Genomic DNA, 15522 nt, shown 5'->3' with positions numbered 1-15522 from the left:
TTCCATTCCATAAGCAGTATGTAGGAGCTGCAAGACCTCAGGAATATGGTAAAGGTGGTGCTTGTGACCATTCTTGGCAAGAAAAAAAGAAAGACAATTAGAAACTACAGGAAAAACCTAAAGCTGCACAAGAAAACCACGGTCCACATGTGAAGCCAACAAAATTGTGAGCCTCTGAGTAACTGACAGAATGAAAGAAAAGAGATGGACCCACAAAGAAGAAAATGTAGTGAACTGCTTAATCAGCCGCTAATGGCAACTACAATCTATGATAACAGCACACACATATTTGTTGTCTTTTAGCCTCAATCTATAGACACAGCATGGATGATTTAATCATGTCAACACAAAATCAATCTTAATAAAAGGATAAAGGGAAAGCTGATGGAAGTTGAGCAGAGAAGAAGGGGCAAAGGGACAGGGAGTGAAAAGCTGCTGGAACAAGAAGCTGGTCTTTTGGAGAGTGACCTAAGGTAGGGGACTGCTGGTTTTCATTAAGAAGCATTCTGGCCTCTTGGTGTCATCCTGTGCACACTACTCACTGTGGATGCCATGGCACAGAAACTTGGTGGTGAACTTACAGCAGTGTGGCTGGAGGGGCAGAGAAAGGTGCCTCCCAGAAGCCACTCCCTGCTTTTGACTATGATTCAAAATCATTTTTTATTGCCATTGACCTACACCCTCCCTACCCTCCAATGGCAATGTTTCAAAAAAAAAAAAAAAAAAAAAGAGCAGATAGGAAAGTCAACTTTCATGAACCAGAAGCTGACTGCTGGAACATTTTCTCTTTGTCCCTACTTCCCTGCTCCCTGGCCCTAATCTATTCTTAAGAGGCTTCAAAGGACCCGTAACCCCACACTGTAAGAAATCCTTCCAGAACAGAACATGAAAGATTAAAAAAGTTAATTATAATCTTAGCCCCAACCCAAGCCAATTAAATCTTTCTCTCTGGTGGAGGCCCTGATCCTGATATTTTTAAAAGCTCCCAGATGATTCTGATTTGTAGCCAGCGTTGCACTCTGACTCCCTTGCCTCTGGTGGGCTCTATACTCTGCTCTGGGCCTTCCCCCTCTTGAAGACTGCACCTACCACTCTAAGTGTGCGGAGATAGAACAGACTGCTGCCAGGAAAGCAACTTGGTATTTTTTCTTTCAGATACAACAAATATTTAGGCACACTCTGGTTTATACAAAGGTGTCCCTCATGACTTTATTGTAATGGGTAAAAATTGGAAATAACCTAAATGTCCAACAACAGAGAAGTAGTTACATGAGGGTGTGAGCCAGAGGACACAAGGGTAGACAGGCTTAAAAACAAGAATTTGCCAATGATTTGAGGTAATAAGCATAACAAAAGACCACGTGGAAAAAAGGTCATGATTTAAAAAATCAGCTATGTGTTAAGATCCTGATTTTGTTAAAAAAAGATATGTATTTAAAAAAATTAAGTGGCTCAGCCAGTTAAGTGTCTGGCTCTTGATTTTGGCCCAGGTCATGATCTCGGGGTCGTGGGATGGAGCCCCATGTCGGGCTCTGCACTGAGCGTGGAATCTGTTTGGGATTCTCTCTCCCTCTGAATCACCGCCCACCCCCCCCCAGCCCCCTGCCCCACTCATGCTCTCTCCCTTCTCTCAAATAAATAAATCTTAAAAACAAAACAAAACAAAACAAACCTGGAAGGTAGTAGCTGCTTTAGCTGCTATCTGAACGACTCAATAGCCAGGAACCCAAACCTTTCCTACCACTAGCCCCCTAAGGGGTCCAGGGCTGTGCCAGGGAAAAGATGGAGGCCAAGAGCACCAGGGTGGCACTCATCACCCACTTGCCTTGCTCAACAGCCCAGATGAGATGCTATTAATTGGCCAAAGAAGAGCCTGGTGTTGGTGCTACAGATCAGCATTCTGGTGTCATTCTTGGAGGAGCAAACTGTACAGGCAGTTTGCACTTCAACCAGATGGCAGGTCCTACTGAGGAATAAAGTGCCCCGGGCATGTCATAAATGAGCCTTCCAAAGACGCCCTAAAGGCTTGCTAACAGTCAAAGGAGGAAAATATGAAAATCTGTCAGGTCCCGAAGGAAGATCAGGTGCCCTCCTCACCGTGCCCGTCCCCGTTTGCACACGGTGATTCTACCGGCACTGTCCCTGGCTTCAGCAAGAAGCTCACAGCCCAGTTAGAGTTCAGCTGCACCCACACTGGGTGGTCCCTCCAGGCACTCCCAGTGCTAGGCCACCCAGATACTGCCTGGAGCTTATTCACATCCGGGCTGGTGCCTATTCATTCCACTCCTGTCTGACTAACATGGGGATGGTTGACTGCACTGAAAACATAGAGCTCTGGGTTCCTTGTACCACTGTGCTGGGGCCAGGAGACTTATAAACTGCAGTGCAGAGAAAGCATCAATGGTATTCGGAAGCAGGAGGTCCGCACCTGTGTTACCATCTGGCATTTTGACAAATACGCTGTGGAAACTTCGATTTGCTCCTGAACAGTTGAGAAGAACACTTTGGAGAGGGATTCATTTGATGCCACAGTGAAACCCCGTTTGTGTTCGGTGCGGGAGGATTTCATCATATCCTTTCATGTAAGTAACATACAGGGCCCTACTATCTTTTTCAGCTCATAACTCAATTAAAACCATGACCGTTATTTCTTTCCAGTCTTTTTTTATTTTTTAAGACAATGGTTTTTCTAAAGAAAAATAGTTGGGTAATAAAGGGCACAGCAAAGAGGCCCGCCTGGCATACTTCTGCCTTCAGGCCCCATTTCTCAGGTGACTGAATGAAGAAGGGCATACCTGCCGTGTGCCCGCCCCCCAACCCCCAGCCCTTCTTCCCCAGGAACAGGTGGCTACTCACAGTCACTTCCTTCCCCAGGCTGATGGAGGCCAGGACACGCTTCATACCCTCTCCGCTTCCAATCTGCCAGATCAAGGCCTCTGCAGCTTGGTTCTTAAGGGGCCAGTCTCTTGCTTGCAGTTCATACCAAACAGTCCTGTGGGGACCGCCCGCACGGCGTGAGCTGCTGAACCACCCGGCCCAGCTCATGCGCCCAGGGGGGCTCCTGCTGCCACCGTGCCGGGAACCCAGCCAGTGCATCCAGGATCCTCCTCCAGCTTTCCCCACCGACCAGGCTTCCAGAAATACTGTGACAGAATCCTGGTGGCTCCTCCCAGGTACAAGCAGACCCATGGCCCAAAGCACCTCTTGTGGTGAGAAGTCTGAGGCTGCACAGGCTCTGAACAGAGATCCTGTCGAACCTCAGTGGGGCTCATGCCTACATCCAAGGTTGTTTGAGGAGTAACAAATACCAAGCCCAGTGCAAGCACCCACGTCAGGAGAAGAGACTACCCCAAGGGAAGGTACCCCGAGATTACAGAGTGAGGCCCTCACTCAGCCTCTCCAAGCTCCCTCACCTTTCCTGGCTCATCTTGGCCTTCTCCCTTAGCCCCGCACCGTCCAGTGCTGGGGCCACTAGCCACGTGGGGCTACTGAGCAACGGACACGTGGAAAGTGGACCTGCGGGGTGCTGTGGGTATAACATACTCACCAGATGCTGGAAACTTTGTGGGAGTAAAATAACTCCTTAATTTTTTGTTTTGATGACATGTTGCAAAGATCACATTTGGGATCTACTGCATGAGACACATTAGTACAACAAATTTCATCTGTTTTTTTTTTTTTTCTAGTGTGGCTGGGAGCAAACTTTAAATTCTGTATCTGGCTCACGTTATATTTCCATTCTATTTTTCTTTTGGTCAGCTTTGTGGGGCACTAGAGGCAGGCTGGCAGGACCCCCGGTTCTCCCAGAGGGAGAATGCTGAGCTCTGGTCACCGTCCTCATGGGGCATTGGGTGAGACTGACACCTGAGTCACCTTAGTGAAGGTGTGACTGTCAGTGACTGACACCTAAGCCTCCTTAGTCCTCGTGAAGCAACCTTACAGGAGGTACTGTAATTCTCTGCCTTTTACCGTGGGGGAAGAGGAAGTCAAGGATGTGGCCCCTTAGCCAACAAGCGGCAGAGCCAGGACTCAGAGCACAACAATCCCCTCCGGCCCCCCCCCCACTGCCGCAGGACCCCTTCTTCTGGACACACTTGGCCTTCGAGCCGCAGGAAGGGGGACGTCAGGGGCCGCCTCACCCAAACGCATAGATGTCAGCAGCTTTGGAGAACGGCAGCTGGTCTTCGTCCTTCCCGGGGGTCATCTCGCGGACGATCTCCGGGGCCAGGTAGCAGAGCCAGTCATGGGACAGCTTCAGCTGGTTCTCACGCCTGGAGGCCAAGAAGCCAGGGCAAGGGCACGGGGCCTTTCAGCCGGCAGCAAAGAGGCTGCCTAGCACACCTATGCCCCAGGGCCAGCCTACCACCCGTGCATGGCCCAGAAAACAGCTTGCATATCTGCACTGGCAGAGGCACCAGGGGAAGAGGGATAACCAGCTTCTTCCAGGAAAACGGACCAGTAACCGGTATTAGCAGGGAGTGGATTCTCCATCCCAGGAAATCCGTTTGCCTGTGTATCTTACAACCTGGCCTGGGGCTTGGTCTCCAGCCAGACTGCCACTCTCCCTCCAGGAGGTCCTCCCAGATTCTTGGAGAGAAGCCTTTCTCCCTACCCCCACCCTTCAAGATTTGGGGAAATAAAACCTGATGCTCTTCCTCATCACCTCTTCCTGACGGGGATTGTGAACCCTAGGTCATTCCTAGAATATCTGCCCATTTCCCAAGCCAGTGGGGACCCAGCCTCTTATGGGGGTCAGCCTGAGAATGAAGTGCTATGTGCGAGGGACCCCCCCATCACCCAAACCTGATTCTGGACCAGAACCACAGGACCTCAGTGAACCTGAACTTCCTGCAGGGAGGGCTGCCCCTCAGCAACGGACAGGAAGAGCTGTATCTCCAGGCCGGGCTGGCACTGCCCAGCCCCACCCTGTTCTGAGCGGACACCCAAAGCCAACTTACCGGCCCTCTCGGACCACGCCTGAGATGCCAAACAGCCCGAAGTCTGTGATGACCACTTTGCCATTGTCATAGAAGACGTTCTTGGATTTGAGATCTTTGTGCACAATGCCCTTGGCATGTAGATAGCCCATGCCCTGGAAAACAGCAAGCCTCACGTCAGCAGGGCGGGAAGATGAGGGATAATGATTCAGCGTCCACCCGGGCTGGGCCATGAGCTGGATGCCCTACCCAAGTCAGCTCAAGTAATCTTCAAAATCCTATGCAGTAGGATGATCTCCATTGTACAGATGAGGAAACCAAGCCTCAGAGAGGGGAAGTCACTTGCCCCAGGCCACACAGCAGTTAAGCAGCATTGCTGAGGTTTGATTCCAGGCTAGTCCATGTCACCATGCTGTCCAATAGGCACCGTATACTTGGCTCAGGTGTGAAGTGTGGATTACGGGTGGGGAGCTGGGGGGGGGGGGGCAGGAAGTATATAAAGAGCGATGATCCCACCCCCCGTGTTAAGTCATACAGGAATTGAGTGATCTACAGGGTCTCGATCAGGCTTTGTACAACAAGCCTCTACCCTCAGGCTGGGCAAGGGCTCAGGGTGGGGAGCAGAGAGGAATTCCCACAGACGGAGTCCCTGAATTCAGGTGGTCCTAATATCTGTGCTGGGGTAGAGGGAGTCCTCGACTACTACCTATGTCCAGATCCACATTCCATCTCGGTTCAGGTTCTAGTTCAGTGTGTGGCCCTGGACACTGGACTTCTGAGCCTATCTCCTCATCTACCAAGGGAAAGGGGCGGGGCTGGAGGATTTCTAACCACTCCTCGATTTGGAAGTGAACACTGGCCAGGTGTATGGGATGTGGGTGACCTGACACAAGCACAGTCTCGTCCAAGGCCAAGCTGTCGTCATGAAACCCAAGACTCCCATGTACCCAGATGCCCTTGGGAATGGGGGCGGGAAGCCACCACTGACACGGCATTCCCCGCCAGCTCAGAAAGAGGCCCGTGTAAAGCCACCTCCCAGCCTCCCACGCTGAGGGCACTTCACACACTATGAAGAGCCCTTCGGCGGCTTTCAAGGTATCTTGGGGTGAGAAGTAAAATGGTAAACAAGAAACCACATTTAGAAGTAGAAAGAATGAGCCGTGAGGCAGAATCAGACAGAACTCAGCTGAGGCCAGAGCTCAGCCTGAGGGGGTCTGGAGAGCGTCGGAGAAGAATTTACACAGGCGCTCAATGGGGAGGGCTTGGGGTCTGCTGTCCCCCTGCCGTGGAAGCAGAGGGCTCCAGGAAAGAGTGACTTGCTCCTTGCCAAAACTCCACCCTGAATGCAAGAAGGTCATTCCTAGAATATCTGCCCATCTCCCAAATCAAACCAAGGTACAAGCCTTCCTCAGTGGCCCAAGACCCCAACGTGGTCTGAACAGGGACCAGCTGTATGACTGAGGACAAGCTGCTGTCCCCTCTGAGCCTTGTTTATAAGAGAGCTGCCTCAAAAAGCCAGCTTCAAGAGATAAGATGGGGGCACCTGGGTGGCTCAGTCATTAAGCGTCTGCCTTTGGCTCAGGTCATGATCCCAGGTCCTGGGATCGAGGCCCGCACTGGGCTCCCTGCTCAGCGGGAAGCCTGCTTCTCCCTCTCTGGCTCCCCCTGCTTGTGTTCCCTCTCTCACTGTGTCTCTGTCAAATAAATAAATAAAATCTTTTAAAAAAAGAGAGAGAGACTTAAGTGCCCAGGTCTGGAACAGACGCCCCGCCCTTCCCACAATTTCACAATTTCACAGTGTCTCCAGACTGGCCCCCAAATCACAAACCTAGATCAAGTTCAGGACCCTGTTATTGTATTTTGAACCTCAAAACACCAAAGATGAGTACAAAAGGAAGTGGCTTAGAAGGTTCCAGCGGAAGGGGGCAGGGGACAGCTTTTCGGCAAGAGGAAAACCAAACAAGCCAGCAGAGAGGGAGCTTCTGGCTCTGCAGTTCTAAAATCTCTGAGTAGCTTTTCTAGTCTGCCCCTAGAAACTTCCAGATAGCTCATCCATCTGACCTCAGCCAGTCAGCAAGCAGACACAGACTCCCCAGTGTTCTGACCATAAGGAGACAAAACTAAATTAAGGGAGGAGGGCAGAGCAGGGGAGACAGAGGGGAGCAGGGCCCAACGAGTTTGGGCGACACTATGAAGCAGGTGTGACACTCAGCAGCTCCCTCCAGCTCCTCTGAAATGAGACTTACCGCAGATGAAGGCATAAATGTGCTATTTTAATTTTGAGGCTTTAAAAGTTTAATTCATTAATTCAGCCACCTGGTGACGTGGAAATCTTGGTTTGCTCATGAAAGTCACTGTGATTTTTGTGTTTTCCTTGCTACACACACACACACACACACACACACACACACAATGGATGGAAGGGGGGAGGGAGAAAAAGGAAAGGTAAGGGTGGAGGCAGGGAACAGGGAGTTGGGGGGAGCTGGTAAGAGCAAGCTTTTCCACAAAAACAAGAAAAGAGAAACCCCGACCCAGCAGCAGTCTGGCTTTTACCCAAGCCTGCTTGGGTGCTAAAGAAAGCAACTTATAAAGAAGCTTTTCTTTCATTTGTGTTTCACTACTTTAAAAAAAAGATGAAAGAAAGAAAAAAGGCTGCCTGAGGGCCAGTCCTCATGCAACCTGGATTTGGATCCTGGAAGGCAGAATGCGTGTGCGCTTTCACCCCGCCCTTAATCAGTTCTAGCAGCCTCTCCCTGCGTGCCAGGCCCCGGCCTCAACGTGCTCTTGGCGGATTACTCCATTCTGCTCTTGTGCCAATCCAATGGGGGAGGCTACGTTGGAATTCCCATCTTGCGGGAAGCAGGCCAAGGCTCAGAGACTGAATGACCTGCCCAAAGTCACACAACTGGTGTGACCAAGATTCGAACTCAGGCCACGTGTCTTTAAAGCCTCCTGCATTCCTCCCCAACCAACTCATCCGTCATCACCGACTGGGTGCCTAGCTCCTGGTTCTAAGCAGGTGAGGCACAGACAGAGGGAAGGAGATGGGGTCCCACCCTTGAGGGCCCCAGCTCAGAGACGAGATGAAGCAGGGGGATGGCCAGGAACCCTGGAACCAAGTGGGTAACCCTTTACCTTGATGATCTCCTGGGCAATCTGTCTGGTCTTGTTGATATCCAGAGATGTCTTGGGATCCCTCACAAATGAGTGCAACGTCCGCCCCTTGCAGAAGCTGTGGAGAGTGGTGGGGTCAGGCTGAGGGGTGGGGCCGGTGCAGCCGAACCCCACCCCTCGGAAGCCTGAGAGGAGCTGTGGAGAGAGTTGTGCCCCCGGCCTCCGGAAGGCTCTCTCTGTCCCTGGGACCGTGGGCACCAGAATCCCTGTTCTCCACCAAGCCCAACACCCATTCCTTCTTGGGCCTGGCCTGAGTGTACAAAATCACACACACACACACACACACACACACACCCCGCTCCCTGTGGCTCCGGGCCTGCCCACCCCAGAACAGGAAACCCAGTTCACCAAGGTTCCTGGCAACCCAGAGCAGCCCAGCCTTGGAGGATTCGAGGCAGAAACAGGCCTCCTCAAACTCAGCGAAGAAGCTGGTCTTTTAGGACTGTAAACAGACAAAATTTGGGGCTCTCCATAATGATTCTCATGATCATTTTTACTGTTCTCTGATCACAGAGATTTCATTACAGTAGAGGCGTGTGTAGGAGGGGGTGGCATCACGAGGTGTCAGTGATTACGGGACAACAGGTTCAAGTGTTTGGGCCTCCCCCTGCAAGGACTCCTAAAACCCGGGTGAGCAAGGACCCAGAGAGAATGTATGGCTCATTTCCTATTCCCGGGAGAAGTTCAGGAAGGCATCTAACGAAGGGCCTGGTTTTAGGAAACCTCTCCAAGGAGATAGGATTCTTGGAGCCTCAGACACTTTGAGAACTGGCTGAGGGGTCTGGGATATTGGCTGATGGTTCCTTGTCTGTTTTCGAATCCCCTCAACATATCCTAAAACGTGAATTTTTTTTGGTAATGAACGTTTTGCCATTTTGATCTATGTATTCCCTTTAAGCAGACTCAGGTTCTCAGAGCCCCGGGTGGGTGAAGAGAGACGGACAGATGAATGGACGGACAGCGCTGGAGGCTGGGACCCTGGGAGTTGCTGAGCTGGTGTAACCTAAAGCATCACGTTGTCGGGCTTTGGGCTGGCATTTGGTCCCCCTGATGTGGCAACCTGGGCGGTATCACACTGCTCAGGAATTCTGGTGGTTCTGCTTTATGTCTCTGATAAACAGGCAAAAGGGAAATTTTTACTTAGTAAATGCAGTTTGTTTGAGTGGGGGGGAAAGATTCTTCCAAAGTACAGGGTCTGGCTACAGGGAATGTCGTCAGAATATTAATGAGGGGGCTCTTGGCAGATAGGATTCAAGTGATTCCTAGTTTCTTCTTGAAACCTCCATGTATATTCCAAAATATCTCCACTAACCTCTTATTGCTGTTCCTGACTGTAAAAGCAAACACCCACCAACTTTTTGAATGCCATGGGCCAAAATGTTTCAGCCTCACACCCCCGGTGCTGGGGGGATGGGCAGTCACACACCAAAGTTGGTGGGGGGGGGGGACACATCGGTGAGCACTTTCTGGAGTAGAAACAGACAGTATATGTCAGAGCATCACATGCGTATACTCTCGCTTAGCACATACCCTCCCAGAAAGTCACCTACACAGAGAAATAAACATGGTCATTACGGCAAAGTGCCCAACAAAAGAGGACTGGCTAAATAAACTGGGGGCGACCTGTGATCAGCCAGAGAGAGAACCCAGAGCCCGGGCCACTTTCAGTGATTCATGCTGGTAGCTTGAAATCAGCTGTGGGAAGAGTATTTATTTATACCACAGGAATGAAGAGATGCCACAAACTAGGGCTTCCCTCCTCACCACCCAGAAACTGGTGGTTCCACATTTACGAGCACACGGCTGGGGTCAACGATGTGCCAGGAATGCTGGGTGGGCGTTAAAGACTGTGGCTGGCCTCAGACCTGCACCCAACCTGGGGAAAGCAGGTGCGAACCAGGAGGGCCTGTGCTAATTCTTCCAAAGGAATCGTTTAAAAAACGTGAGTATATACAAACTTCTGTGTTTAAACAGAAGGCACGATAAAGATCTGTCACAGTGTCCACCTTGAGGGAGAAGCACCCAGTTGGGATGGAAGGGGACTGGCTTTCACTCTGCACCTTTCTGGAGCCTTTGACTCTCTCTATCCTTAGGCATCATTTTGTTTATTTGTTCATGACGACGGGTTATCCGATGGGGAAATTATACCCCATTTTGGTTCTCTTCTTGGCACCTTGGTCCTCCAGAGCATCCTCGCAAACCACGGGGCCCCTGGGGAAAGGGTGGGGGCGGGCAGGGGCTCGGTTACCTGGTAATGATGGCCAGGTGGGGCGGGTTCATGCAGGCCCCCATGAAGAGCACCACGTTCTCGTGTCTCGTCTGCCGGTAGTTCATCACCTCCTTCTTGAACAGCTTCAGGTGGTCCTGGTTGTGGCCGTCCATCTCCAGCAGGCGGATGGCCACCTCGCCGTGCCAGCGGCCGCGGTGCACCCGGCCCCAGCGGCCCTGCCCGATGGGCTCGCCCAGCTCCACTTGCTCAAAAGGGATGTCCCACTCCTGCAGGTACACACTGGTCTGGCTGGCCTTGCGAGAGATGGGGCCCCGCCAGGGCCGGCGGGAGCTGGGCAGATCGTCCACCTCGTCGTCGTCACCCTCTGCGTCGGACTTGCCGGCCTCCGGCTCCTCGGCCTGGAAGGAGGGGGAAGGCAGAAAGAGGGGCAGAGGGTCTGGGGTCAGCCAACTCGCCCTCCCCAGAGCCCCAGGAGAGAGGCATGGGGTCAGGAGGCCCAGGTTCTCGTTGCCGCTCTGCACTGGCTTGCCGTGGACGCTGGGCAGGTCCCTTAGCCCCATGGGGCCTCGATGTCCTCACCAACAAAACATGGTGCATGGCCCAGGGGGGCCCTGAGGCCCTTCTTCCCGAGAATGCGCCAAGATCTAGTGATGGACATCTAATCGCTGGGAAAAAGCAGTGACATCCCCCTGGCATAGACGAATTTGACCGCATTTATCCTTTCTGGGCATTCCCTTGTTTAAACTGGGTTTCTGACTGTCCTCCAGGCAGGAGTGAAGCAGTCAGTTAACATTCTAAGCCTGGGTGGCTCAGTCGGTTAAGCGACTGCCTTCGGCTCAGGTCATGATCCTGGAGTCCCGGGATCGAGTCCCGCATCGGGCTCCCTGCTCAGCAGGGAGTCTGCTTCTCCCTCTGACCTTCCCTCTCATGCTCTCTCTACCATTCTCTCTCTCTCTCAAATAAATAAAAATCTTTAAAAAAAAAAATTCTAAGCCACACTGCATGGCCAGGGACGCAGGCTCAGCTGACACTTTGGTTCAAGGATTAAGACAGTGGTTCTTGGGCCTCACTACAATCAGAATCATTTGGGGGGCTCTGACATCATACAGATGCCTGGCCCCACCCCGGACGGACTGAACTAGAGTCTCCCACGCTGGGCCTGGGGGTGCCGCGGGCTAGGGTGGGAAGCATGAGAGGTGAGAGCTTACTTTAGCTTCAAAGATAAAAAACCAAAAAGAAGCCTGCTTCGTTGCATTCCTCATCATTCCCCCCTGCGAGGCACCTGCCGCAGTGGGCTCCTAAGATGGCCCTTGCCAGGGCCTGGCACCCACACGCTCCCCACACCCCTGTGTGTGTGCTGAAGACAAGGAGGAGAGGAGAGAGAAGGCAGGGTCTCCGGGCTGCGCGTCATCCTCACTCACCTCCACGTCATGATCCTCCAACACGTCTGCTTTTGGCTGGTTGTCGAGCCTAAGAATCAAAACAGTGCGTCAGGGAGACCCTGAGCGTGGGCCACTCTGTTCTCAGCTAGGCAGAGGACTCCCCGGTGAGGTCTGAGAGAGGGTTACTGGGCCCTCATCCTAACTGTGACCCCCCTGCCTGCGGGAAAGGCAGTATGGATGCCACAGAAACGGACAGGAGGCTAGAGGCCAAACCCCATTTCCCTTCTCTGGCCTCGGCCTTCTTCAGACTAACCTGAGGGTGGTGGGGAATGAGGGGTGGGCAGGAACCACCAAGGCCCTTTCAAATCTGATGCCCGGTGCACAGGGTTCTGAACGAACACACACACACACACACACACACGGGACTTGAACTTCTACTTGAGAACCAGCTCTGTCACCTCCTAGCTGTGTGACTTCAGGTAATTTCTTAACCTCTCGGTGGGGGCTCTCGCCTCCGCACATTAAGGATGACACCTACTTCGATACCTACCTTCACCAGGCTGAGAACTATGTGAGGAAACGGGAGTCAAGGGCTCAGCAGAGCCAGACACGGGGAAGGGGCTCCGTAAACAGGAGCTATTTTTAGTAGGTGTCTCTAGCTCCGAGCCTTTGCCCACCTCTCCTGGGTCATAAGACTGCCCCAGGTTCACAAATATCCCTCCCCATGCGGAGTACACCCACAGGAGGCTAAGAAAACCCTCTGGGCGAGTTCAATTAGCCCAAGGAGTATCCCGCCCGGCTGGCCCAGGTACACGGCAGCGTCCAGAGCGGGAGGTCAGACACACAAAGGCGGGGTGGGAGGTGGCCAGGGGTGCAGGTCAAGCTTTAACAAGTCCCCATGGAAAAGAAAGAGAACACAGCATAGGGAGGCTTACCGGGTGCTGTCCGCCGCATCAGGGGATGGGACTGCCTGTGGAAATGCTGAAATGTCTAGAGGAAACAAAAAGCAAACACAAGGCCTGAGACTCCCTTCCTCCACCCCCTCCCCCAAAGGACACAGTGCTTGTGAAGCCGGCCCACCCAGTGGAGTGGCTCCTCCCCAAGCGGCCAGCCCCTCACAGGGCCGTGTCCCTGTTCACCAGGCCACTGCCACTCCTCAAATGGGACACGGATGCAACCTTCACAGCGCTTGGTTTTGCCCACACAGCTGGGTGCTGGGAAGGGCCTCCAGGTGAGGGAGGAGGTTGAGATTCTCCAGTGAACCCCATTCCCCTGCGGCCAAACTGCCCCCTAGGAGCACGTGGTAAAAGCAAACTGGATATTATTGACTGGACGTGGGGGGTTCTGCTCAGAGGCGGCAGCTGGTTACAACAGCCCTTGAGAGCAGTGAGACTCGGGGGGGCTCAGGCCAGCAGAGGCCCAGGGCAGGGCTCTAAGGGGGCTCATTAGTGACACCTGGTGCCTGGCTCAGCGGCTGGCATTTCTGGTGGGAGCCAGAGGCCCCGCCCCTTCGGCTTCTGGGTTTGGGAGGCTGGCGGAGCCGTTCTCAGGCGAGAGCAAGAAATGCACAGTCCACACCTCCAGGGACCCGAAGACTGGGCAGGTGGGGCTGACCCCGATCCCGGGACTTTCCCAGTTTTAGCACTGAAAGTCCCTGACCCCTCCTAGCCTGCGCACACCTGGCCAAAGCCATGTGGATAGTCCTGTAAGAACTTACAAATGCCCCAAGTTGCTCCCCTAATGGAGCTGGGCTGGAGAACAGAAAAGCCTGGACTAACCAAAATACCATGACTTCAAGGCAGGTCTGTTTAACCCAGGAGAAAAACAATTAGCTACAGTCTTTGTCTAAACACACCGAGAGGGCGCCTGGGTGGCTCAGTTGGTTAAGCGACTGCCTTCGGCTCAGGTCATGATCCTGGAGTCCCGGGATCGAGTCCCGCATTGGGCTCCCTGCTCGGCGGGGAGTCTGCTTCTCCCTCGGACCCTCCCCCCTCTCATGCTCTCTCTCAAATAAATAAATAAAATCTTTAAAAAATAAAAAATAAAAAATAAACACACCGAGACTTCATATGGCTAAATTATACAAATGCTTGTCATCCTCAGCTGGAAAAATAAGTACTAACCACATAAACTCCCTGGGGGCAGGAATATGGCCAAATGCAAAGGTTGGCACGTAGCGGGTGGGCAAAACAATTTTTGTGGAAGGGAATCAATGAGATTGAAAGTTGTCTCCTTGAAACTTTCTAAAATAAAGCTGCATTTTATCTTATCGCCAGCAGATGGCGTGAGGCAGCAAGGCTCAGGAAGGTATAAACCCGCAGACTTTTCCAACCTGGCTTCCCTTTCTAAGATAGCTTCTGTAAGTAGCTTCCTTGTCATGATGTAGGGGGAAGATATCCTAACGGATGCTCATAAGGCATCGGCAGAAAGGTCTCTCCCTTCACTCTGCAAACAGGATTTCTGCCACCTCCCAGCTGTGTGACCTTGGGTAGGTTGCCTATAGTCTCTGTTCAAGAGGCCGAACAGGACAGATGCCAAGGGCCCTCCCAGCAGATCACTGCCCCTGTGAAGAATCCCCCTCAAGGCGACCCACCCTGCTCCCTTTCCCAGCCGTGATACACAGCTGTCAAAACAGGTGTATGTGAGACTCAGGCACCTGAGAGGAGGGGGTGCCCAGGGGGGCTGGACAGAGGGCTCACGGCAAGGTGCAGTTAGTGGAACCATGCAGAGGACTCACCTGGAAAGATAAACTGCTGTCTATGATGAATGAAGTAGGCAGCTTTAAACAGAAGAGGAGGTGAGTCACACACACAGAACAGCAAATGCAGGGGCTTGGCGAGGGGGGCTGGTTACAGGGTGGGGCAGAGCAGGGTGACCCATGCAGGAAGGTGAAAGGGAGCTGGAAGGAAATGGGTGCTAGCAGGAGCCCCCAGCAGGGAAGGGGCTGGCCCCGGAGGACTTGCTGCAGAGGCCTGGCCCCTTCCATTCGCCTCCCAGGCTCACTTCTCTGTGAAGTGTGTCTGAGCCCAGAAGGGTGAGACACGAGGGGGAGGAAACAGTGCCTGTGAAAGCCGGCTGGGCCTTGTGCAGAGGAGCGGCCTCCCTTGGCCCCACACTCATGCCCAGAGGTGCTGAGGCCTCAGCAACCCGACCTCACCCTCCAAAACAGAACAAAAACCCACCTCTCTTAATCGGGACTAAAGGGGATGCGCTGGGGGTCTGGACTCTGAGAGTTGTCATATGGTAAAACAGGGGTACAGATAGCCTTTCCCCAGGTTTATTCTTCGACATAAATGGAAATGCCCCCCCAGAGTACAGAGTGGGTGCATGGTAGGAGTCATTCCTTCCCCAGGGTAACCACAGGGCCGGGCCCCGGGCACGGCCATGACCAGCGAGATCATAGATCCTGGACAGAGTGAGGGCTCTGTGCAAAGGACAATGAGGGCCCAGCCCACAGACGTCAGGGAAAGCTGAGAGGCTCTGGCTGACATCACAAAATGGACTTTTTCTGTGGCTATTGTTTTTCAAACAGGGCCTTCCTTTTAGAAAAACCCAAGCTAGAAGTTTAGCGAAAGACCCAGTTTCAGAGCATAATGGCAGAGCAGAATGCAAAGAGACGGTCACTCCAATGGGCTATGGCTCCACTGCGGGCGGGGTGGGTGTGCTCGGGACGACGCAGGAGATCCCCAGCCAGGCACACGTTAAGGCAAAAGAGAAAAGATTCCTACAAAATCTCAGTCTCCCAGCGCCCCTGAAAGAAATCCCTAGGACCCTGGTAAGAATGGTCGAGAGAGGCTGC

General features: G+C 52.8%; 1 protein-coding gene across 5 annotated transcripts in view; it reads right to left on the bottom strand.

Annotated features, from left to right (window-relative positions):
* KSR1 (kinase suppressor of ras 1) overlaps nt 1-15522 on the bottom strand; it is a 146001-nt gene that overhangs the window by 9849 nt on the left and 120630 nt on the right. For 3 of the 5 annotated variants that reach the window (XM_028109359.2, XM_088028386.1, XM_088028385.1), the window contains 8 exons: nt 14461-14502; nt 12659-12713; nt 11763-11811; nt 10360-10739; nt 8073-8169; nt 4959-5092; nt 4140-4271; nt 2857-2992 (listed from right to left, as the gene is read on the bottom strand). In XM_028109359.2, the coding sequence (XP_027965160.1) occupies nt 2857-2992; nt 4140-4271; nt 4959-5092; nt 8073-8169; nt 10360-10739; nt 11763-11811; nt 12659-12713; nt 14461-14502 (1025 nt within the window). The remainder of the gene's footprint in view (nt 1-2856; nt 2993-4139; nt 4272-4958; nt 5093-8072; nt 8170-10359; nt 10740-11762; nt 11812-12658; nt 12714-14460; nt 14503-15522) is intronic. The other 2 variants (XM_088028388.1, XM_088028387.1) reach the window with 1 other exon arrangement.

This window comes from Eumetopias jubatus, unplaced genomic scaffold, assembly GCF_037043125.1.
Source record: "Eumetopias jubatus isolate StellerSeaLion01/CBP00866 unplaced genomic scaffold, mEumJub1_p1.0 scaffold_10, whole genome shotgun sequence".
NCBI lineage: Eukaryota > Metazoa > Chordata > Mammalia > Carnivora > Otariidae > Eumetopias > Eumetopias jubatus.
The sequence above is the reverse complement of the archived record's forward strand: the minus strand, read 5'-3'. Positions and strand labels throughout refer to the sequence as shown.